This window comes from Puntigrus tetrazona, chromosome 2 (genome assembly GCF_018831695.1).
Source record: "Puntigrus tetrazona isolate hp1 chromosome 2, ASM1883169v1, whole genome shotgun sequence".
Lineage (NCBI taxonomy): Eukaryota > Metazoa > Chordata > Actinopteri > Cypriniformes > Cyprinidae > Puntigrus > Puntigrus tetrazona.
This window is the reverse complement of record NC_056700.1, coordinates 12641450-12665156: the sequence shown is the minus strand read 5'-3', so window position 1 is coordinate 12665156 and position 23707 is coordinate 12641450. Positions and strand designations below refer to the sequence as shown.

The 23707-nt window shown below is 37.7% G+C and overlaps 5 protein-coding genes across 6 annotated transcripts in view; 1 reads left to right on the top strand and 4 right to left on the bottom strand.

The window, feature by feature from the left end:
- Nucleotides 1-780: 780 nt before the first annotated feature.
- Nucleotides 781-4242, bottom strand: elovl8a (ELOVL fatty acid elongase 8a). Of its 2 annotated transcripts, none has more exons than XM_043219017.1 (8): nt 3909-4242; nt 3685-3751; nt 3310-3591; nt 3159-3239; nt 2989-3045; nt 2789-2903; nt 1532-1659; nt 781-1438 (listed from the first exon to the last, which is right to left on the bottom strand). In XM_043219017.1, the coding sequence occupies exons 3-8, from the start codon at nt 3514-3516 to the stop codon at nt 1271-1273; spliced, it is 756 nt and encodes a 251-aa protein (XP_043074952.1). In that variant the 5' UTR covers nt 3517-3591; nt 3685-3751; nt 3909-4242; the 3' UTR covers nt 781-1270. The 2 variants fall into 2 exon arrangements, with proteins under 2 accessions (XP_043074952.1, XP_043074943.1); XM_043219008.1 differs by having other exon boundaries at nt 3310-3497.
- A 472-nt stretch (nt 4243-4714) lies between these two features.
- Nucleotides 4715-7111, bottom strand: selenop2 (selenoprotein P2). Its single transcript, XM_043218997.1, has 5 exons — nt 6960-7111; nt 6614-6862; nt 5779-5991; nt 5473-5581; nt 4715-5388 (listed from the first exon to the last, which is right to left on the bottom strand). Exons 2-5 carry the CDS (start codon nt 6829-6831, stop codon nt 5113-5115), a joined length of 816 nt encoding a protein of 271 aa, XP_043074932.1. The 5' UTR covers nt 6832-6862; nt 6960-7111; the 3' UTR covers nt 4715-5112.
- Nucleotides 7112-8272: 1161 nt separating this feature from the next.
- si:ch73-382f3.1 (uncharacterized protein LOC100151273 homolog) lies at nt 8273-11279 on the bottom strand. The gene is made up of 4 exons (XM_043258015.1): nt 10837-11279; nt 10558-10711; nt 9678-9850; nt 8273-9596 (listed from the first exon to the last, which is right to left on the bottom strand). Exons 1-4 carry the CDS (start codon nt 10996-10998, stop codon nt 9222-9224), a joined length of 864 nt encoding a protein of 287 aa, XP_043113950.1. The 5' UTR covers nt 10999-11279; the 3' UTR covers nt 8273-9221.
- A 415-nt stretch (nt 11280-11694) lies between these two features.
- On the top strand, nt 11695-14586 carry toe1 (target of EGR1, exonuclease). The gene is made up of 7 exons (XM_043257999.1): nt 11695-12082; nt 12157-12197; nt 12279-12375; nt 12459-12617; nt 12707-12966; nt 13047-13209; nt 13889-14586. Exons 1-7 carry the CDS (start codon nt 11969-11971, stop codon nt 14531-14533), a joined length of 1479 nt encoding a protein of 492 aa, XP_043113934.1. The 5' UTR covers nt 11695-11968; the 3' UTR covers nt 14534-14586.
- Nucleotides 14587-14746: 160 nt separating this feature from the next.
- Nucleotides 14747-23707, bottom strand: part of tesk2 (testis associated actin remodelling kinase 2) — a 20380-nt gene continuing 11419 nt past the window's right edge. The window contains exons 5-11 of the mRNA XM_043257989.1: nt 23286-23432; nt 21771-21853; nt 19542-19626; nt 19357-19440; nt 19139-19225; nt 18601-18742; nt 14747-16751 (exon numbers count right to left, since the gene is read on the bottom strand). Coding sequence (XP_043113924.1) covers nt 15835-16751; nt 18601-18742; nt 19139-19225; nt 19357-19440; nt 19542-19626; nt 21771-21853; nt 23286-23432 — 1545 coding nt within the window. The 3' untranslated portion in view covers nt 14747-15834. The remainder of the gene's footprint in view (nt 16752-18600; nt 18743-19138; nt 19226-19356; nt 19441-19541; nt 19627-21770; nt 21854-23285; nt 23433-23707) is intronic.

Below are 23707 nucleotides of genomic sequence, written 5' to 3'. Positions count from 1 at the left end.
AGAGGTCATTTGGAAGAGCACTGCAATTTTAGATGTCTATAATGCCATCTAATTTTATGCAGGAGTCTAGAATGTTCCAGTGTAAAATAGTCCGCAATTCCATGCCATTACCTTCCCCTGTAATGAAAGGACATTTTCACTGTTTTGACACATGTCACTCAGGTGACAGGGTGCTTGCGACGTATTTTTGGAGTTGGCCTACACTTGCTTTTCAGAGCTGGCTGGTACAATTTTTCAGGAGAAGTCTTCTCTCTAAACCATTGATTTTCCAGCGTGACAGGTGTTCACTCTTGTGTGCCATTCGGAATTGATTTGAGAATGCCTTTTGAATTCTAATTCAATTACTAACTTTAAACTGAGGTAACAAATACAATGCGAATTGAAATTTAAGTAGAATTAAAAGGAACTGAAATACAAATAAAATCACACACAGTAATGTATTGACTATTATGTATTAAATTTCAATATATGTATATATTAGTGCTATCAAATGACTATTCACAATTAATTGCAGGTTTATATGTGTGTGCATTGTATAATTATTATGGAAATATAAATCCACACATATACAGCATGTATTTTGAAAAAAAAAATTACATATACGTATATATTTATATAGTTTATATCACCTATAAATATATTTAATATATAAATGCAACATATTTTTTAATATATATATATATATATATATATATATATATATATATATATATATATGTGTGTGTGTGTGTGTGCGTTATATACAAAATACATATACACACTACACGCATATATTTTGTAAAAAAAAAAAAGAAAAATAACTTTTATTTGGGATATACATACATGTATATAACAAACTGTATTTTAAAAAGGTATAGGTTTAAGGACTGATAGAAGAGGGCAGATGTAGAGAAGGTAGGGCTCCAAATAAACCACTCCCCCCAGCTACACTGTGATTGGCTGACCTGATCCAATGAGTGGTAAAACAAATGAAGTGTCACAGTGGGAGATTAGATAAATAAGTGAGTGAGGAGCAGAAGGTGGACTCGGGTTTATTTCAATTTGGCCAGATCACTAGAGCGTTGCAGGGTCTCAATCCCTAATGACCAGAGGGGGATGGGAGTGTGGAGATTGTATGGACTCTGTTTGGAGGAGGGGAGTATACACAGACAAATGGATCTGAGATAAACAGAGTCCTTAAGACGGTCTCAGTCGCCACATTGGGGATCAATGGATGGCACCGTTTTATTCAGACAGTCATAGTATATAATATATTTTAATCTTCATGCTATCATGCCACCTTGGTCTTCTTGGAAATATAGTTCTGATAATAAAAGTTACTAAACAAACCGATCAGGCTGAAGGCATATCCGAGCACTATAATATTCATGGAGTCAGGAAAGTCACAGTCAGCAAAGAGGTTAACTGCAGTGTGAATGGTCACAATGAAGAACTGGAGCTGAGGGGGACATAGAAAGGCAGTGATACAAAAGCGGCCGAGCCTAAATGTGGAATTATTATAACCTCAAAAAAATCATTTTGAAAGTCTTACCAGCTGAAGCGAAGTAAGGTAGTGTTTCCACCACAAGTACTTATGCATTCGCTGGCCCAGTGCTGCCAGGCCATAGTACATGTACATCACCACGTGAACAAAAGAATTTATGAGGCCAATAAAGAACGCTGAGGGAGAGAGAACATAAATAATTATGTAAATCATTCCCTGCCATGACACTTCAGAACATATGGCGCTCTGAATAAAACAGCAAACATACATGAGATGAGTTGCCTAACATAAAGACAATACTTTCATTGTCTATTTCTGAAGCAATACATCATCTAGTGGTACTAGATTGCTACTGCACCTACATCAAGCCCAAATACAGAAAATCACATTTAGGAGCTTTTTGATAAAAAACGATTTTATTATAAAATTATTTTGCAATTATAGCATAATACGAGTGAAAATGAACACGAATGCATTATTTGACATGATCTAATTTGCATCTTAAGCTTCAATAGAATCTTTTGTGCTAGTTTAATACAAGGTTTAAACTATATGTTAAATGTCGCCTCAGTATTTTGGACCTACAATAGTTCAACCTAATAGTTTATTTTGCAAAGTAATTAGGAATAGTTCACCCAACAATCTAAAATTCACATCAGTTAAACAGATTTGTCAGCATTACATCTAGTGAATGGGTGCCGCCACATCGAGAGTCCAAACAGCTGATAAAAACATCACAACTTCAATCCTTCCTTTAACATTTTGTGAGGTAAAAAAAACTGTTTGTAATAAATTCACTGTAACTTCAAACTGTTTTCCTCCAGCTAAAACATGCTCTATCCAAAAGCTACGGCTTTTTTTCAGTTTCAGTTCCCTGAATCAGGAGGGAAATATTAAGCATGATTATGATATCAAGCAGATAAAGCATGCAGTGTTTACAATCCAAAACAGTTCTAAACAAACATGTCGGTGGATTTTAATGTAATACGACAAAAATAATGACAGATTAATAATCAATGTGTTAATTACGAAATATAGCTTTTCAATTTAGGTGACGTTTGGACTCTTATCCTGACGGCACCCATTCACTGCAGAGGATTCACCGATGAGCAAGTAATGTTCTGCTACATTTCTAAAAATCTGTTCTGATTAAGAAACAAACTTAGTTATATATTGAGCAGCTTGAGGGGGGAGTAAATATTTAGTAATGATTTACTAAATATTTTTTGTGTGAACTTCACACAACCTTTCTAATAGGTCTCTTGATTATAACATTGCATCTTACTCCAAAGTAAGAACACTTACACTGCCCTCCCGCAACATACTTGACCCCCGCCCACCAGTTGAAAATCATGGTGCCATGATGATAAACATGCAAAAAGGTCAGTTGATTATTCTTCTTCCTCAGAATGAAGAACACCTGATGATAATGACATTTACTTATTTATAAATAAAATAGCATAAGGCATTCATAGACATGATATCAAAGGACTAGATTCACTTACTGTATCGGTAAGTTCAATGACTTTGGAGAAGTAGAACCACCAGCACACTCTGGCCATCTGCATGCCGTTAAAATTGCACAAAATTGCAATAAGCATAATTCTTCACCTAGCAGAAATATTAACTTCTTAGGGGAAAATACAAATAAATTACAGTAAAATAATGTGCTTACCCTCATTGCCAATGGTGTTTCAGAGTAGTCGACAGGCTGACAAACCAAACTGTAATTCGCAAACCAAGAAGATGCTGTGAACTATAAGCGAAATGAATGAACGAACCGACCCATGAATGAAAATTACGTTTTTAATCTTTGTTTCCCGTACCTCATAAAACATGTAAGCAGAAAGGCACACCATGGAAAAATTGTAAATAATAAGGAGAGCTTTGATGTTGACTGGTTCTCTGTAAGACATCAGTTTGGGACCAAGCCAGACGATGACCAGGTAAAACAGGAAGATCCCACCGACAGACAGAGGAGAGTAAACCAAAAGCCATCCATCTGTCCTCTTGTCTGTTGGAACGAGTTTCATTAGCTCGTTATATTACCCGATGTAGCTGTTAAAGTGCTTTATCAAAGTATTTCATACTGCTTTCTTAAATGCAGCCTGTCGGTGAATGTAAGGAAAACGAACAACTGTTGTAAGTCTACGGCTGCTGTAGTTTGTTGAGTCGTATGAAATGATAAAGATAGCTCATACCTCCGTTTTCTAGGACCCACTGGTGAAATATCTGGATCCTCTGCCATGTCGACGGGGATACAGACACCTGAGCGATTAATAATGAAAGAAAACCGGTGTTTGTTAATCTATGGAAATATTGTAAAAGCAACAAGGAACAAGCGAACAAACTAAACTATGCCCTAAAGTAGCTTATTTTCAATATTTGAGAAACGTTTTGTGTATTTTAAACGTAAATGCCTTACCATTACGCCCGGTGTTCATTCAGTAATGCCCGAACAGCGCCATCCATCGGTTGAATGCGGGAACAGCGCGAGGCTTCTTTGAAGGGTGTGACTTTTGCAGCGAAAGGAGTAGCCTAACTGGGTAAAAATGTCAATTATGATAGCTATTTTAGCTCCACGAGAGACAAAACATGTTGTTATCAACGGAATTACGACACCGAGCTCTCGTTCAGCATAAATCAGTGGCTCAATGAGGAGTTAAGACGTTTACACATGGCATCCTCCACAAGACGGATTACCAAAATCCCCCGGATAACTTTATTCTTTACCAACAGCTATTTTGAGCGTTGCCCAGTATTAGCTATTTAAGTGGCTTTTTAAGGACACTATCAATTAAGCCTAATTAACAGGATACACGATGAGGCTAATGTTTTTAGGTTTGGTTTTAAAAAGTAGGCCTGAAAATTACTTCTCTGTCTTAGAAATAATTGTGCTAATAGGCAGATTGAAAAACAAAAAGTTTTACTCAATTAATTACAGGTTGTAGAGTATGTCTTCTCTGAAAAAGTGATGCTTTGTTATATTGTCTAAATACATTATATGAGTTGACGGTGGGTTTTGTGGAACATATAGCTGATTTGTTAGGACTGGTCAAGGTGGTCTACCAGTCCTATTAAACCATGACCAAGGTCTACCAAGTCAGTCCCAGCCCCATCTTCTAAAATAGAATGACCATAAATGCAATCACATAAATCCAATAGCTACCAAAGAAATAGTTTCCAAATTTAACAGCCCAGTATGATGAAGCTTTTGACAGGAAACGTAGATTCTGTATATTAAATGCTGTATATTAAATACACTTTCTTTCATACCACTTTGGGTCATAAACATACTTCCTTAACACATCATACCATCGCATAAATACAAGTCAACAAATAATACAAATAGCAAACTCTTTCGTTCAGCAAACATATAATCCCTAAAAGTAAGGAGGAATTCAAAAGCCTCGTGCAAATGATTTTTCCGCTCAACATCTGCATGCAGACCCCTGACTCAGGTTTAAAGTGCACACTTCATTAAGAGCAATGAGAACCAACTGAATTCCTCCTTAAAGGTCAATATAAGGTCTGACACAAGAGCAGCTGCGTATAGATAAAAGAGAGTACATTTATAAACTAAAATACAACAATTATCGAGAAACAAAACAAACAAGAAGACCCAAATTTTAGTGATGACTATGTTCTTGATGCGAATGCTGTACTGGCTCCTTTGAAATGCTGGTCACATCTGAATCACCGGTGCTGTTCGTTTTATTTTTATGGTAATGATGATGATGATGATGCACATGATGATGATGATGATGATGACGCTCAGGTTGATGGTGATGGTGCTCAACAGTTACGGGCTCTGTATTGTTAGTCTTCCGGTTCTCTTCTGTAAGCTCCTTTGCGTCATTTTTGTTGTTTTCGAAGCCTTCTGATATGGAGGAGTTTGCATGCAACTGGAAGAGAGTTTCAATAAGTGAACATTTTGCAAACATTTAGAAGCAACACTTCCTGAAGCTTTTCTGAAGATTTTCACTCACTGAGCAGTTGCATATGTTTTTGTGGTACGTAGCCCTGATGGCAGCTTCTACATAAGGGTAGTGAAGGAAGCTATAGGGCAGGACAATGTGGAAGGTGAGATGTCCACATCTGTGCAGAAAGGACATACAAAAGAATGACCATGGCGTTTAATGCAAAAAAATTATGCTTGAGAAAAAGATTTCAGATGTTCATTTTTTTTTCCGGAGAACCTTCATACGAGTACAAATAAGTCACGTGACCTTAAAGAGAAACTAGTCAGACTGGTCGTATTACCGGATGGATTTAATAGTGTGCTTAGCCCATACCTGTCATAAACTAAGAAATCATCCTTGTCTCCATCTAGGATGTCCCAGACGTCATTTTGCAGTGGGCTCTGCTGATACACAGGGATGCCCTCTGCTGTCCGTCTCTTCAGCTCCCAGTACATGGCTCTGGACTGCGCATCCTGCTCATTGACGACCAGGAATGATATGTTAGTCAGCTTGCCACGCGCCAGCTTGTCACGCAGGTCTCCCAACCTTCAGAAAAACAAAAGAACGATCTGATTTAACTGACTCAAGTTTACCGAGATCGTTTGTACAAACCCTGAAATTCTACCTACTAGAAACAAAATCAGTCACTTTAAACAAGGAGGGTCTTTCTACAAAGCGTGTCATTTCTGTCCCTCACATAAATGTGAATATTATTTCATTATATGTTCTAATTAATTTGATTGCATTTATATATGCATGATTACTAAATAATACGAATTTGTATGATTACTAAATATTATTAATAAATACATAAAGGCTATTACTTAGTCTAAAAATAATTTTGTCTAATTAAATGTTTAATCATTTAGATTCTTTTTTTTTTAAATGAAACATAAATAAAAGTCAACATTTACATTACTGTTTTGTTACCCTCGCATAAATGTGTTATATATTATATTATTATATATTCTACTCGATTTGATAGCATTTATATACTTTAACTGGTATGATTACTAAACACTAAAAGTCATATCTCTTATAATCTCACCTTCTCTTATAATAGCACCTCGCAGTTTCTTTTCTCATTTGTTAAATATCTGCTATAAAAATCTGTAAGAGATTACTTTAAAGAATGAGCCAGTAAACTACACAGCACTAGATCTCTCACCTGGCGGCCTGCGTGAGACAGAACTGTCAGCTCGCTTTAAGAAGAGCCACAACGACTACATTTCCTAGCAGGTCCTTCATTGGAACCTCGTCCTCGATCTCCCACTTCGGAGCAGGCTTACAAATCCGGGAGCCAGTGCTTTCCTTCTCCACAATCAGCGATGAAGCTCCCAGCAGAGCTGGAAAAGCAGACAACCACAGAGCCCAGAGAGCCTGCATCACGTCCGCTGAACTTCACCCACCGCAACAGCTGCAAACAAAAAACAACCATCAAACTGAAGCACTACATTCGTTTTTACATTTATTTCATCCCATATAAAAGCAAAACTGATACGATTAGCACAAACCTCAAGCTACGACCCTTGGCCTCCTCTGTGTTAAAAATAATGAGGGTAAGTTGTCTGGTCCACACTTTTAAAGCTCACAATCTGGACAAACCTCCCCCTAAACAAACAGAACAAACCAGTAAAAGATGGGATCGGGGCCTGGTGTGATACAAAGTGAGTGATCCAAGATAAATATGAATACAAGATAAACACACTAGTTGATAACAAACCGAACAAATCTTTAGGGATTTTTTTTTTTACATGAAAAAATTTTGTTCACTAAATTTTTGTTCAGCTCACTAAATATGCAAATGATTTGAGCTTCTGTATGGCCTTTTACATAAAAAGACTTGAGAGAGGTATAAAGCATGCAAGTAAAGGAATAAATATTCTCGGATCAGATTTGTTTGGAATCTACACAGAGGCAAAATGCTGTTTTATAGCTGCTGCGATGCTCTGATTGATCTCCTGGTTATTTGAGTTGACAAATGAAACATAAATCGATCTACAATTACCGAAGTTTAAAATCTTGGGGGCGGTTCATGCGCGTTTTATTTAATTTTCCTTCTCCCTGGCAGTTTTGGTTACTGTTTGCTCGAGCTAAACATTCGGTGATCACATCATCTGAAAAACAAGTGCATCTGTAAATTTACTTTTCATGATGCAATGGATCCCTGAGTGACCGATGTTTATCAATTACTATACAGGTTTGTGGAAAGGTAATGCATGGTAGATATTTTAAAAGAATGTTCTTGTCGGCTCGTTCCTTTCTGTTAACAAACACAGGGACATTCGAGGGGCTTCGGATGTGCACCGCATGTGAATAAATGAGAAAATGTAGATTGAAAGTTTTATTTTGTAAACTGGCCTCGTTGTAAATACACCACAGTTAACAATCTGACATTTACACTCGACATAACATTCCTGAAAGATCTTACACCATCGCATAGGAATTGATTTGTTTTGCAAACAACAGTGTTTTATCCTTGAAATGATTGGGCCAAAGTACACACTTTAATCCACAGAGCAATAACCTTCAGTACACTCTAAATATCCAAGCAGCAATAAGAGCCAACACAAATTAACAGTAACCCCCAGAACTAAACATACTGTGTTTTTTATTAAACTGCTTTTAATTGATTGTGATTATTTGGATCTAATACAAGTTTTTTACATAATAAATGTATGTGTACGTATTTACATGTATATATACATACAAATACACATTTTATATTGTATATAAATATTTAATAGAAAAACGTTAGACTTCTCTTAAATATATACATGCGTTTTTATATACATAAATTCACACAGTACACACACATTTTACGAAAACAAAAACTTTTATTTTGGATGCAATTAATCATTTGACAGCACTAGTTTGATGTTCCTCAAACGTCCCTATTAATGTGTTTTGTGAACTTTTCTGTAAACACTTTTTTTTTTTTTACCATAACATTAAACGGTTACCGTTCTTTTGTGTTCTACAGAAGTCAATCCTACAGGTTCAGGAAAACATGTGGGTGAGGAAAAAAAAAAAAAAAAAAAAAGTTTATTTTGGGGTGATCTACGCCTTTAAGACACACAGTTGACAAGGGATCCATCAAAGAGCTGTTGAAATAAAACTGTACAGACAGGGGGTGGCAAACATGAACACAAAGGGAAAAAAAAAACATAAACCAGAAACTCTGGTTTGCGGACAGGCAGAAGTTTATTATTCAGAACAGTCCCCTCAGTTTGGCAACTGCATGAATCACTTGTGTGGTGGCTCTATAAATATGTGCCATCTCCCTGCTGCTAAACCAGATTTACAACGCTTTAAAACAGAACCACTGCCGACACACCACTTTAAAACAGTGACATTTGCAAAGTCTTTTTCGTCAACTTCCTCACAGAAACGAGCGAAATCTTTCTAATATCTTTGTCTCAGTAGCAAAAATCAAGTTTAGAGTGAAACATTTGGTTTTCAGGGTACATTCTTATGAACAACTGAAACGATTCACTGACAGTTCACCTCAGTTCTTTAACAGGTGCAATATTTGCATCGGGGGATTCCAACCACACAGCCAGACGCAGCAAGACCGAAAGATCTCTTTTTGTTAAAGAAAAGAAAACACAAAGTAGTAAATCATCTCCAGGCTGCTGTGGTATTTGCGCAAAATGGTTTTAAAACGCAACAACAACAACCCAAAATAGTTTAACCCGGTAAACAAACATCTTCAGCTTCGCCTTTGGCTGGTTTAACAGTCAAGCATTAGTGCATTTTCTCGCAAACACAGTGTTTCAGGTCATGACCCCGATCAGTCCTTCATCACTCGTCACGTTTCCCTCTGGGCTGTCGCAAGCTGTTATGATGCCCAGGCCGAGCTCCGCCAGTTCGTCCTGCATACTCGTGGTCACCATCATTTTGGGCTCCAGTCGGTTGCAAAGCGTCCTGTATGAAGGTAAAGGGTAGCCCAGTTCCCTTAGGAACTCGTATCCTTTAACCCCGACTGCGCAGCGAATTTTACGGGCTGTCAGTAAAGTGTCGTGGGACCACACTGCCCTCCGAGAACGCTTGGCCAACGTCAGGGCACGTATCTGATCCTCGAACAGAAACACCTGCAGCCCCTTCTCTATTTTACTCAGTTTGTAAAGACGTTTCTTCATCTCCTCTGCCTGTGTTACAAAGAAATGAGGAAAAGCGCTTTCATTCGCTGATATGTACTGTCTGTAATGATTTATTGGACTGAATATTACCTCTCTCTGTAGTCTGACTGTGTGCTGCTGTTGCTGCTCCAGTTTGGTTTTATAATGCTGGCAGAGAGAGCAGGGTCGCTCCTCGTCTGTTCTCTGAAGCCCGTCCTCCTCTGAATCCACCGGGGGCTGTCGACGGGCATATCCATGGTCCCCCATGTTCAAGTCCTTTTCCACTACACGAAAAACACAATGTGTTCATCCCCGCAGCACACAAAGTCACCATAAAGGGACTGTGTTCATACCCAAAATGTATGGTTTGTATAGAAAAGAACTGTTTAACCTTTGAATGCAAGTATAACTAACATGGATGGAGGTCTATTGATGGTGATTTTTAACACTGTTGGACAGGAAAAAAAAAAAAAAAAAAATGCTTACACCATTACATATCTCTGGTCACTAGCGACCCCATTAACTTTTTTCTTTTTGTAAAAACTAAAAGAAACAGAAAATAGATATTCTTTTACAAATGTGATCTTTTCCCCTTGCCCTTTTATTGATAATGAATACTTTGAGGAATATTAAGAAGGTTAATATTAAGAAGGTTAAATTAAGAGGCTAACATTAGAAAAGAATGTAGAGGTATTCATTTAACGGTTAAACTTTCATAGAAAACCTAGCAACTGATTTGGAATGGCATGAGTATCGCAAATAATAATAATAATAATAATAATAATAATAATAAAAGGACTCATTTATGCCTTCATATAAGTAAGTTTCCAAACACCCAGTACACAAAAATAATAATAACCATGTTAAGTTTTCAGTCCATTGCCTCAAATATGTGACCCTGGACCATCTTATAGGGGAGAGAAATATACACTGAAATATAAACGTATCTATTTTTTTTTTATCCTTTGTGGCTAACGACTGATAACTTTACCTGGCTCATTTTTAACAGGTAACACTACTTGAGGGGTGACAGGAGAGGGAGGGTCGGGAACATTGAACAGTGTGGGGATTGCGTTGGGTTTGAGTTTCCTTCCCCCTGCTGGTGATCTGGCGATCTCCTCAAACTGGCTTTCTTCAAAGTGGTCCTGCAAGTCATGGAAACGAAGCTTTACGACAAAAGCACACATATACGATTACACAGAAAGGAAGCCAGAAGAATGACTTCATTGTTGTCTTCTGCAGAATTTAATTCTCGCATGCTTTCACTTGCCTGGCACAGTCTGGAGCAGGGAGTCGGTACAAAATCACGCCGACAGTTTACAAGCCACTTTCTCATGCGCACGGGGTCTTTAGGAAAGCGAAAGAGCTGCTTTCCAATAGTTGTAGAGTTCGAGCAGTTTGGAGCGGAGCATCCACCCATTTTTATTTGCATTCGCCAAATGTTTAACTTATCATCTGGGCAGAACTACGGTGACACGTAGCGGACTGCTAGCAGAGGACTTAGCAGGTGTATTACTAAAAATACTTTGCAATTAAGAAAAAGATGCAGCGGTTATTTTAGCAGACGCACGCAGTGACTTTACGGGCGGCCTCTTTAATGCATTGAGTACAAAATGCGATTTCTTAAGACGAATGTGATTTACTAGTAAGTGAAATGTAGAGTTTGTTTGAGCCAAAATGGCGTCGGTAACTTCGCTAGGCTACTTGATGACGTTTACGTGAGAGCTGACTTTAGATATGCCTGTATAAAATTCACTCACATTTAGCACGTATTGTGACAAAGGAATAACGTTAAATACTACGTTATTTTTTTTTAATCTGATTACACGTTTTTAACGGAATTTTATTGCTCTGTAGTATTTATTTCAGTAACAACAGTTAAATAAAAAAACTAAAGAATACGTAACTGTCAAAAGAACAAAACAAGAGCTATTCAGAATAAACAAATTTATAACACATATGCATTTTTATCAATCCGTAAAGTCCATTTTAAAGTAAATATTTAGGTAATTTATTATATTTTAATATGTACTTTACACTCCAGTCCAGTAGGTGGCGGCAACGTGCAACCAATCTGTAAACAGCAGAAACTCAAACCGGAAGTACACAAACTCACGTGTAACATGCACGGGCGATAGAACTTGGAAGTGTGAAAAACAGATTTACGATTTTTAGGGAGTAAAAAAAACAAGACCCATGTAACGACGAAAACACGCATATTATAGATATGTTCGATTATAATTTGTTTTACTCTGCGAGATGACATTTTCATCATTTCAGCATTTTGTTTTACTTACACCAGCGGAGACGTAGATAGCTTACTTAAGCGGTTAGAGGAAAGTCTTGGGTACAGTGAAGTCCCCGTGTTTCGCAGATGTTAATTCATCTGGTGAATTTGTAAAATGTCATCCTCAATGATAGTCCCGGTTATAGATGTGCAGGGAAACAACTTTAAGGAGTTGTGGGCAGCGATGGTCATAGCCATTAAAACATCTTCATTCATCGCCATTGATACGGTAAGAAACGGAAGATGCGAGTGTTTACATACGAAACTAGAGCGATATCATTCATGTACCGCGGTCTCTTGCAGGAACTGAGTGGTCTTGGATCAAGGAAAGCTCTTCTAGCCGAGTAAGTTGTGTGGTTAAAATATTCTTATCCAATATCTGAAGACGTGGTAATGTTTTTCTTACTTGTTTTTATCCTTTAAAGATCCATAGAGGACAGATACAAAGCCATATGTCATGCAGCTCGATCGCGGTCCATACTTTCATTGGGCTTTGCTTGTTATAAAAAGCTTGACAACAAAGTAAGTCTCTGCCATGAACATTTTTGATTGTATGAATGCCAAAAAGGACATTACATTAATTGTTGTATATTTCTTGTCTTTAGGCGGACAGCACGTACCTGGTCCAGGTTTACAATCTGACCTTGCTTTGTTCAGAGGAGTACATCATTGAACCTCAGTCAGTGCAGTTTCTTGTACAACACGGATTTGACTTCAACAAGCAATATGCTGAAGGCATTTCTTATTATAAGGGTAACGATAAAGTAAGTATGATTAGACATTTAACCAAAAACTTTGATATTTTCAGATTTCTTGACATTTAACAGGTTGGTGTGTTCTGTGCTTGTTTTAGGGAGGTGATGCCCACGGGGTAAACATGCGCTCCTTGTTCGTAGAACTGCTTAGGGCCAACAAGCCCTTAGTGGTTCATAATGGTCTGATAGACATGGTCTTCTTGTACCAATGCTTCTATGCCCATCTTCCCGATCGACTGGGCACCTTCATTGCCGATCTATCCCAGATGTTTCCATCAGGCATCTATGACACAAAGTACGCAACGGAGTATGAGCTGCGGTTCTCGGCCTCTTACCTGGAATACGCCTATAAGAAGTGGTAAGTCTCAATATGTCAAAAATGCATAAAAGTGTCTGTGCAGTGGCTCAAGTTTCAGATGTTTTCGTTGTCCTCAACAGTAAGTTGGAAAACGGCAAAGCCATTGCCGGAGATGGCAATAGGAGTCATGTGTTCCTGGAGTTTTGTAAATACACAGGCAACATGCAGAGCTACATAGACTACAGGCCGTGCTTGGACAACCAGAATCAGGACGGTGCCCTCAACATTTGCGTTCAGTTCTCTGTGAGTTCCTCTAACTCAAAGTTTGTCTATTTTATGAAACATTTCTTGCTTTTTAAATTTAAGAATCTTAAAAATTCTTTATTGTGGTTTCCACAAAGATGTTTAGCAGCATAGCTGTTTTCAGTGTTCCTAACAAGAAGTGATGTTTCTTGAGCAGAATATCAGCATATTAAAAATGATTTCTGAAGCACTGCCTGATACTGAAGACTGGAGTATTGGCTGCTGAAAATTCATCACAGGAATAAATTACATTTCCAAAATAGAAGACATTTTAAAAAGTAATATTTCACAGTATATCACAGTTGCACCTAACATTAAAACGTCTAAACATTTAATCCTCAAATTGATGTAGAATCAACCAAAATGTCAGATTTCTTTAATGGCATCTTTTACTATCAAAATCAATGTCAGTAGAGTAAATGTTGATAAATTATCAGATTAAAAGGTTTATAAGCATAAATGTTGCATTTACCTTTAGTGTGAAATCACTTGAGATGTTTCTGTTGTGGTGCTCGAATGAGAACTGTTACCCACTTCATTTGTCATGCAAAACAAAACCATTAGCTAATAATAATTCTTCAATATTCACCCTTTTATGATTGTATCCTGCAGGCCTGAAGAGATGTTGTACTCAGATTACAAAATGTATATGTGACACACTAATTGTTTTCTGCTCTAGGCGTATGGATGGTGTCCTAATGGCTCTCAGTGCTCCTTGTCACATGACACAGACCTTATAATCCAGCATGATGAGAAGATCAGAGAAGACAAGAGGAAGAAGAGGAAGCGTAAGAACAAAAAAAAAGGTTCTCAAGGGCCCTCTGAGACATGCGGTTCCCCACAGGGCAAAAGGTCACACTTTGAAGAGACTGAGCTGGACCAGGCAGTGCCTGTATCTGAACAAGCGCTCCCTGAACATCAGGAGAAGACCGCAAGTTCTGAGCCAACAGATGCCACCCATGCGTTTGAACCTGGGAAAGCAGCCAGCACGAATGAAAATGAGGAATCCCAGCCAGAAGCATCTTCCGAAGCTCCCGTTAGACCAAAAGGGAAGAAAGCGGAAGGAGGAACTCACCGAGCAGGGTTTGATGCTTTCATGACCGGCTATATTTTTGCCTACGCCAGAAATCTGACTGAAAGCGCAGAAGAATCCAGCACTGCTCCTCTCATCCCTGCATGTCTCAATAAGCTCTTCCTCAGTGGCAAGTCTGTTCCTCTACATGTAGCCAAAAGCACCTTCTCCAAGTCTTCAAAGGCTCATGTGCACAAGATGGACTACATCTGGGGAAAAAGCACTGCTGTAAAATCTGAAGGAACTGCATAGAAAGCTTTGATTTTAGATTTCATTTCTTGTCAAATAAAATGTATGTTTCTGTCCATGGCTTGTATGTTTTTTCCTCTACTGATTTATTTGAATCTAAATCAAGGCAGACAAGACTGTATCCTTTTAACTGTACTAGTCTAGATAGCATCTATAATATATGTCTATGGGAAAAACAAACAAACAAAAATTGTCATATAAGAAAGCCACAATAAATACCAATAAGACATTCTGAATTTATTTTAAACAATTGGGAATACACACATGCATTTAAACAACTAAAGCCATATAAATTGGGAAAATAAGTCCTGATCTGTCTTTGGTACAAATATACATCTCTGAATCAGTTACAAATCTACAATCTAAAAGTGTTGAAAAAAAAAACAGTCAGGACAAAGCAGGAAAAGAGTTAAGAACAAACTAGCATAAACTGACCATTTTTCAACATGTACAGAAATCAGTTTATATAAACAACACAGTTTAAACAGTTCACAGACATAGTAAAATTACTTTTTCTTCTCATAAATATCAAAATAAATCATCTCTATAAAACTATCATGCCTTGGTTAAATTTATTGCATAGAAATGTAGTGACAAATAATAGATAAAATAAAAAAAAAAAGGTTCAAACCATTTAACTTATTTCAAGTGCAATTACGATTTTAAGTAGATACAGACATGGACTTTTTAGTTTTTGAAGACCTGAGAGGTCAAAGAGCGAAAATGATCCTCGTTTTGAAATTACCGTGGCACACACCCAGTTTAGCGTAGGATCAAAACAGGAGCTTATTAAGATGCGAGACGACGTGGAATGTTTGCTGCGGATTTTCTAAGCCCATGCAGTGCAAAAAGACTCAATCACCTTTCTCCAAAGACATTTGTTCTTCGATGAATTCTACACAATCAAACGCGTAGAAACCGCATACAGTTGGTGTACAAAATAAAAACAGCATATGTGGTACGTGCAACCAATAGCATGTATTGTCAAGAAAAAAAAAAACAAATCACAGATTGTGTCTCATTATTAGCCCTGTGTGAGGTGACGTCCAATGAATATTTTCCATAGTGTGATGAGCAATTACTACCACATGGACCGGATCAGTGTTTCACACCTCTTTTCCTGCTCTTTCGATAAATCCAAGCCGCCCTTTTAGCTTAAGTTACAAGGGTTTACATCCCCCGAAGGACAAAATATATACAACTTATATTCGTATTAAATATTTAACCAATATAATCTCTGTTCGTGTGGCATCTTATCAGTTCAAACTCGAGAAAGCGTGGCTGGCGTATGCCCTTTTAACCATCTAGATGTCACATCTGGAGATGCGTTCTCCTGAAGATGTGGCTTTGCAGGCTGTTAGGACTATCGGACAGAGTTCCTGTGGCTCTACGGACATGCTCAGCGTGAGTGAGTTCTTGTTGGAGATCATCAAGCCATCCTGGTCTTCGGCCTCCATGTCTTCGCATAAGCCGCCGAGGCTGCCGTTCTGTATCTGGCTGAAGATTGTGTCCTTATCATCCGCAGGGCTTCCTCTGCTGCTGGAGCAGTCCATGGCCTCCGCTTCTCCTCCTTCAGAGGGTACCAGAGACGACCAGTCCTCCTCCGCTCCCACCTCCTCCTGCCTTTCTGCTCGCGGTTTGTACGGAGGGATCTCGTTAACAGCGTACTTCTTAGCCCAGCTGCTCAATGCTTTTTGCTTGCTTTCGCCGCTGGGTTGTCCGGCCTCGCTCTTGGACGTTGGGTGAGGTGAGAAGAAGACATCCGAGTGGGGCAGCTGGGGAGAGACTGGGAGCGAGCGGCACAGGCGACCGGGCAGCTGCCAGGTCTCCGGCCAGGTCGGGGTGCAGTTGTTTCCGGAGGCTCCCGAGCTGATGTTGGGATGGGGCTGGTATGAACTTTGACTGCCGCGAGGCGAGTGCAAATCAAACATGAGCGAGAAGACCGATTTGCTGGGCATGTCGTAAAACTTGATCTTGCCACCTTTTAAGTCCTCTCGGGCACTGAAAGGGTTGACTTTCGGCTGCCCGTGTATGAAGCCCCTGGGTCCTGGGTTGTAGTAAGGGTCCTGGACATTCACTTTGCGAGCGGGCTTACGAGAGAAAATGTCAGATTGGCTACGAGAAAGCCATATGTTGCGACGTGGACGGGGGGACTTGGGTGGAATCTTATCATCCTGAAAAACAAGAGGATTTAACCTCTTTATACCCTTTTCACCTGGACCTAAAAAACACCAAAAAACAATAAGAGAGGCATTAGGCACATTTGATAACATTATAACATGGTGTGTATGTATGTATGTATATATATATATATATATATATATATATATATATATATATATATATATATATATATATATATATATATATATATATGGTAACTGAGATAAATGTTTTACAAATATTGTTCATTGTTAATAATTAGTTATTAACAATGAACATCCAAAATAAGTTTTTGTTGTTTACATAATGTGTGTGTACTGTGCATGTTTATTATGTGTGTGTGTGTGTGTGTGTGTGTGTGTGTGTATATATATATATAAAATATATACATACATACACACACACATATACACATATATATATACATATATATATATATATATATATATATATATATATATATTAGTACATTGCTGTGTCTGAGCATATTGACCAGAGCCAGACAGGGTTTGGAGTGTGTTGATCAATGACAGAAAACCTGTTTAAAAACTATTTTTTTGCTAGTCAACAGTACTGAAACTTTCAAGTCTGAGAGTATATTCTTAAACACTAGGGGGTGACAAAATCTGTAATGTGCATTTGAATATGTGAAAGGAAAAGAGCTTTGTCATGTGTAACATATCGAAACTCAAAAGCACACATGAAGTATATTAAAAACCTTCAACTGAGACACTGAGCATTACAAGGCTGACAATTTAAAAAGTTTTGGGTATTGAAATTGCATCAATTTATAATAAGAGTTTTATATTTTAATACAATTTTAAAATGTAATTTAGTCTTGTAATGGACTAAATGGTTTAGTTCCTGCAGTCATTACTCCAGTCATCAGTGTTACATAATAATTCTGAATATTATTATGCTGATTTAATGTTCAAATAGGGTTTCTTATTATCATCAAAGCTGAAAACTGTTGCACTACATCATGCATGCATTTTTTTCTACATTCTTTGATAAATAAAAAGGAAATAAAATAAACGCACACACACTTGATAAAATCTATAACATAACATTAAAATCTAAAAAAGCATAGGTGAAATATTAACACAAATTCATTCATCGGAGCACTGTTATTATATCGTTACTATATTTAAATTTACTCCATTTTAATAGTAATGTTATAGTTATTACCGTCATAAAAATACGCTTACCTTCCTGTATATCAATATAAAACATACTGCCTCGTTCTATTTTGTTAATTAAAATCTATCACTGTGTCAAGCTCAATATACTTAAATATTTTATAAAAATATTTTGTAGTTTCCTCTTAATTGAATGCTTCATGGCTGAATAAAAGTGCTAATATCTCACTGACCCCAGACATTTGAATGGTAGTGTATCTAATGCATGGGGCTCAATGAGGCTCTAATCTTTTCTAGCCACACATTGTTTTGTGACTTATTCCTTGTTTGTGCAGGATATGAATTAGCACTAAACGGACACTGGGTTGTGAGACTGCAAAGAACAGAGGGAGAAAGTAAAAGCAATTCTCATAAGGGAAAAACATCCAATCCATAAAGCTCATAGACAAAGACAGCGTTACTGTCTCCAATCCCGTTGGTTTTCCAGTCTCCTTGTTCTTAGAACTCATTGGCCCTGCGGTATTACATGGAAAGTGAGTGCTGGATGGTATGAGCAAAGCCTCAGGGGGCGGCAGGATGTACTAGCTCTCTGTCAAAGCAACTCGCATCAAAGATGTGTTCAAAGCACATCAAAGCTTTTGGTTTAGTGCCAGAAATAGTGACTCAAATATTATGTCACAGACACCTGTAGTTTTCATTATCATATTGACAGTTTGCAGGTCAGAAAATCTATACTGGGATTAAAATAAACTGTGTGAATAAACACACCTTTAGGCAAGGGTTTTTTCTCCACCTCTCCGGCAGTTAGTAGCATCCTCTCCCTCTCGGATTCATCAGCTTTCAGTTTTTTCTGGATTTCTTCCAGCCTCTTTACTAAATCTGGGAACGAGGGCCTGAGCTTTGGATCCATCTGGGATATAAGCAGAGTCAACAAGAACATAAAAACACATCAGCATCTAATTCTGGAGAAGCGCCACGTTCTCACTTCTATTCTAAGAATGCTACGCTGCACGTATAATGTTATAGTGGGACAGTTTCATTTTCATGATCAAAACAACTAGCAATGTTGTAGTTGCTCATCTGTTCATAATTCGTATCATTATTATTTTATATCTGAAGTTTTAAAACTGTCAAAATTGTACTATTGTAAAAAAGAAAGTTCAAAACAGCATTTAGCTGAAATAAAGCAGTCAACATCTGAAGCTCAAAGTTGTCCTAAAACCAAAATGCGTTCTTTTTTGATCCACTTCAAATGTTGACTGCTGTACTTGCCGCTTTCCGGATGGTTTGATAAAAAGAAACTCACATTGCAACAGTTGAAGGCAAGCTGCAGGAAGTCTGAAGGACAATCTCCAACCATGTGCTGGAAGGCATGGTAATCTAAGCCAAAGTTCTGCAAGGAGCAAATGTAGGGGGTAAATATTACACTCGGGACAAAGACGTTTTAAGGACTAGCATAACAAGTGATGTCGTTACCAAGTTTATCTCCAAAACATATTAGAGAGGTTTAAAATTACTGCTCACTTCAGTGCGTGGTAGGTAGTCAGGGTCAGCCTGTATCCTTGCAATTATCTCACACAAAATAATGCCATACGAAAAGACATCAGCCTAGGAATGAATACAAAGAAATGATAATGTGTCCTGTAAGACAATGCCAAGAAACGAGTCTTATGATAGTGCTGAGTGTCAACGGCAACCGAGGATCTAACCTTCTCATTATATGGCTCGTCTCTCAACACTTCTGGAGCCATCCAGAATGGGGATCCCACCACGGACAGCTTCTCCCCCTCGAAACTGAACACAAAGGATAGACGTTGTATAAATACAGGCACTTAAGCACTTATAATGACTAAGGCCCAATCCTATTTCTACCCCTTAGTTCTTCCCCTTTCACCTCCTCCTCCGTTTTGAACGTTCACGTGAAGGGGTAGGGGTGTCTCGATTTTCTTTTAGTTGGAGGGGTAGGGGTAAGGGGAAGAGCCTTCTTCAAACAAAGATTTTTTTGTGACCACGCTTCAAAGAGGTATGATTTTTTTCCTCAGCATAACCCGGCTACAGCGCCAACTTAATTTAATATCTTTATTAACATTTAGCGAAGGGGTAGGGGTATAAAACAGAATTGGGATTCGGAATAAATGGCCTCCGAGGCAGCAGTACTATGAAAAAGGAAGTTTTTGAACAATGTGCTCTGAATAGGGAAGGGATGACCAGTTGATCAACAATGCGACTACTCAATTATCTTTGTCTAATTTTTCCTCTTTTTTAGTTTCTATTTTTTTAGCAGTACTGCTTTAAATAGACCTTTGTCAGACCGTTTTACATAACATTGTCTTGCACGTCTGCACGAGCACGAATGCAGCATTCACCACATGTTCGAAGTAAAAGTTCACCCAGAAATGTTTATTCTTTTATCAATTACAGACACTTTCATTGACTTTTAAAACACAAATGAAAATATTTGTAATAAAATCTGTGATAAACGGACATGAACAGATGATATATGATCAGTTACGCTTGACGTGCAAGAACAAACCTCATTGGGATTTTTTGTTTTTGCCAAAACTTGCTTATGTAACATGCAAAAACAAACCTTGCTTTCACGCGTAGGCCAAGCACATTTGAGCTTCCACATTTACATATTTTTGATGTGCTCTGTGCATGTGTGTTTGTCTATATGTGAATAAAAGTCTACATTGAATCTATTCATTATATAAAGCGACTGTCTCCTCAGAACGCTTGATTAATCTGCTCTATTCACGTGGGATACTCTCATAATGTCTTAAGTGTCAAAGTTTCAGTTGAGTGGGCACTAAATGCTGGCACTGAAATGTTCTAAAAAAAATATTGAGTGGAGGGTTTAATTTAAAATATTTTTTGACATTTTTCATTTTTGGGGTGAACCAACCCTTTAAAACGGTGTGTAGGTAAAAAAAACAAACCAAAACAAACAAATTTAACATGTTTATTGAGACACCTGTATCATATATCATGAATGTTTATAGTATATATTTTTATTTTTTATTTTTATTTCTGCACATTTTATATTTTGTATATTGTACATATTTCTCTTTATATCTGTCTTGTCTTGTTATCGTGTTGCACTGTAGAGTTTTTGTCACTAAAACAAATTCCTTGTATGTGCAAACATACCTGGCAATAAAGTGATTCTGATTCTGATCATACGCAAAGCACATCTTCCAAGTGCATGTTATATAACCTGAAATCAGTCTAATTATACAGAGCTTCCAGTTTACAGAGAAGAAATGACTAGCTGTCCAGGTAACCAAATTAACTAATGTTTTTGCTTAAAAATATGCAGCATTGCACTGGTAGTGAGGAGGTAATGGGAGAGGTACATCCTGATTTTGCTGAGTTTGACATGTTTCTAGGTTAATTTTGTTGACCCTGGAACAGTATTTTCATCCAAAAATGTCTTGGCCATATCTTTACACCTAAACCTAACCTTACTCATGAGTAATCCCTAAAATCAGATTTAAATGATAAATGAATGATACTGATGTATAATTACCAAACACTGACTGTAAGCCTAAACTTACAAAAACTAACAAAAACTAAACTGGTTCTTAAATATGATTGGTTAGTTACAATGTTGTACAAGGGTCAACAAAGATATTGACCTGGGAACACATCAAACTCAGCAAAATCAGGTTCTGCAATGGGAGAGGAAGGGTCTTCAACTGCTCTGGTATTATTAGCTCTCTTAAAAGTTGACTTTGGACGGTATGTTCCTTCCAAATCAGATAGTACCACCCCCTGCTAGTAACGCTTGTATCTGACCATTGACTCCTTTCAGACTTTCATAAACAAAACAAATGGATGCCCACTTTATTGAAGTTTTAATTTTCACATAAGCAGCAGAGTGAAATTAGTGCATGCTTTCCTTATTCTGAAAAGTCTCCACTTCGGCTGTTACTCACTCATGACTGGGGATTTTCTCAGCAAGGCCGAAGTCTCCAACAATCGCAGTGTAGCCATTCTCATCAGACTTGATCAGGCAGTTCTGAGAGAACATCAAAAGGAAAGAAACAGTAACTAGAAGAACATATCGCTCCTCCCACAGGATACCTTACACTGGAGATTCAGTCAATTAGAATCACTTAAACAGAAAGTAATGATGTAGCAAGGAAAGCCAAGGGGGTGATTCCCACAGCGTACAATTATGGGAAGTCCCACAAGTGCTTAGGAGAGAACACAACAGCTGGAGGTAGAGACAGCATGTCAGTGCATGCCACCAACAAGAGCCTTGCGAAGACTAAATCAAAGCACCTGTTTCATTGCTGACTGATATAGTCTTCTTGTTTATAAAGTTACATCATTAAACCCACAGGACAAGTGTACCGTCTTCAGTACATCCTGTAATTGCCCATCTTTATCAAGCTAAAAAAAATAAAAATTATTACATACACTACCGTTCATAAGAGTGGTATAAGTAGGATTTTTTTTAAGGGGTCATATGATGTGGCTAAAGAGAACATTATTTTGTGTATTTGGTGTAATGCAACATTACACATGGCATTTCTACATACTGCTCATTATCATTTCTACTCTAAGCCATGCCTTTCTGAAATGGGTCGATTTGTACAAAGCTCATCATTCTAGAAAAGCGAGGCCAGCTATCCAGTGTGTTGTGATTGGCTGAATACCTCAAGCATGTGCCAGAAATGTTACGTTTTTGCATCCAGTATGAATATAATTATGGATTATCATGACTTGGTACTGTATTTTTAAGTGTTGCGTTGCGTCGTGCTAGTGGTGTAATGGATTGTAATGAACTGCTGATACTGACACACATTCAGTTTCTTTCCCTGTCCACTTTATACATTAAGACATAACCCATCACTTTCAAAATTACACACAGCGTCTCTAGAACACGGCCTCGGCAGCAATACTACAGCGAGAATGATAGTTTAGCCTTCTTCCTTTGCATAACTATTTGGGAGGTGTTATGAAAATAAGCAAACACAGTGACATAGAAATGTTAAACTTTAAACAATCCATTTTAGGGGGGTGTGTACAAGTCATAACTTTTATGAAGAATATCTCTTTGGTTTTGCAAATTTAGGGATCTTATCTATGCACTAACAGCTTGTAACAATTCAAAGAGAAAGGAAAACTTGAAATCACATCATATGACCCCTTAAATTAATTAATACTTTTATTCAGCAAAGAAGCATTAGATGTAATCGACAGTGAAGGCTTCCTCTGTTGATGGTAGAAGGTAGCATGACTTAATAATAAAGTGATAATAATACTGTTTTTTGAGCACCAAATACACATAGTACAACAATTCCAGAAGGACAGTGTGACATTTAAATCAGTAATCACTGCTGAAAAGTCATCTTTGTCATTACAGGAATAAATAAACTTTAAAATACATAAAAACTGAAAATGTCACGATAACAGGGAATAAATAGAGTGATGGAGCTCTGTACCTTGGAGGTGAGATCTCTGTGAAAAATGCCCTTGGAGTGTAGGTAACTGAGGCCCATGGCAATTTCTAAAGCCAGTTTGACCCGCGTGGCCCAGCTCAGGTACTTATTGCTGTCCAGCAGCTGCTCCAAGTTGCCACCATTAATATACTGAAAAAAAAGAAGAAGAAATGTCATGTGACAAATATCACAATATTTTTCTCTCTTATAGCCCTCAAATTATTCAAATTGCATTCAAGAGGGTGCAACAGATAGGATGATGGGTTAAATTTGACTCAAATGTAAATGCACAAGAACCTGATAAAACAATTATCTGATGTTCAACAATAATGTGCAATAATGAAATCTGTACAACTTGAATCTTTGCATCATGGGGATTATAATTATTTTGATGGTCACAGTACTTTGTGTTTACAACACCGAAG

What these genes read in the sequence shown, in the direction of transcription:
- elovl8a (XM_043219008.1), bottom strand. An exon ending in GTATGTTGCGGGAGGGCAGT is followed by an intron (nt 1,660 to 2,788) that starts GTAAGTGTTCTT and finishes TCTCTCCCTCAG; the next exon opens with CGTTCTTTATTGGCCTCATA. An exon ending in ACCTTACTTCGCTTCAGCTG is followed by an intron (nt 1,439 to 1,531) that starts GTAAGACTTTCA and finishes TGTCCCCCTCAG; the next exon opens with CTCCAGTTCTTCATTGTGAC.
- si:ch73-382f3.1 (XM_043258015.1), bottom strand. Translation starts at nt 10,998, where the DNA reads ATGCAAATAAAAATGGGTGGATGCTCCGCTCCAAACTGCTCGAACTCT. An exon ending in ACCTGTTAAAAATGAGCCAG is followed by an intron (nt 9,851 to 10,557) that starts GTAAAGTTATCA and finishes TTTTTCGTGTAG; the next exon opens with TGGAAAAGGACTTGAACATG. An exon ending in CAGTCAGACTACAGAGAGAG is followed by an intron (nt 9,597 to 9,677) that starts GTAATATTCAGT and finishes TTTGTAACACAG; the next exon opens with GCAGAGGAGATGAAGAAACG.
- toe1 (XM_043257999.1), top strand. Translation starts at nt 11,969, where the DNA reads ATGTCATCCTCAATGATAGTCCCGGTTATAGATGTGCAGGGAAACAAC. An exon ending in CATTCATCGCCATTGATACG is followed by an intron (nt 12,083 to 12,156) that starts GTAAGAAACGGA and finishes GGTCTCTTGCAG; the next exon opens with GAACTGAGTGGTCTTGGATC. An exon ending in GAATACGCCTATAAGAAGTG is followed by an intron (nt 12,967 to 13,046) that starts GTAAGTCTCAAT and finishes TGTCCTCAACAG; the next exon opens with TAAGTTGGAAAACGGCAAAG.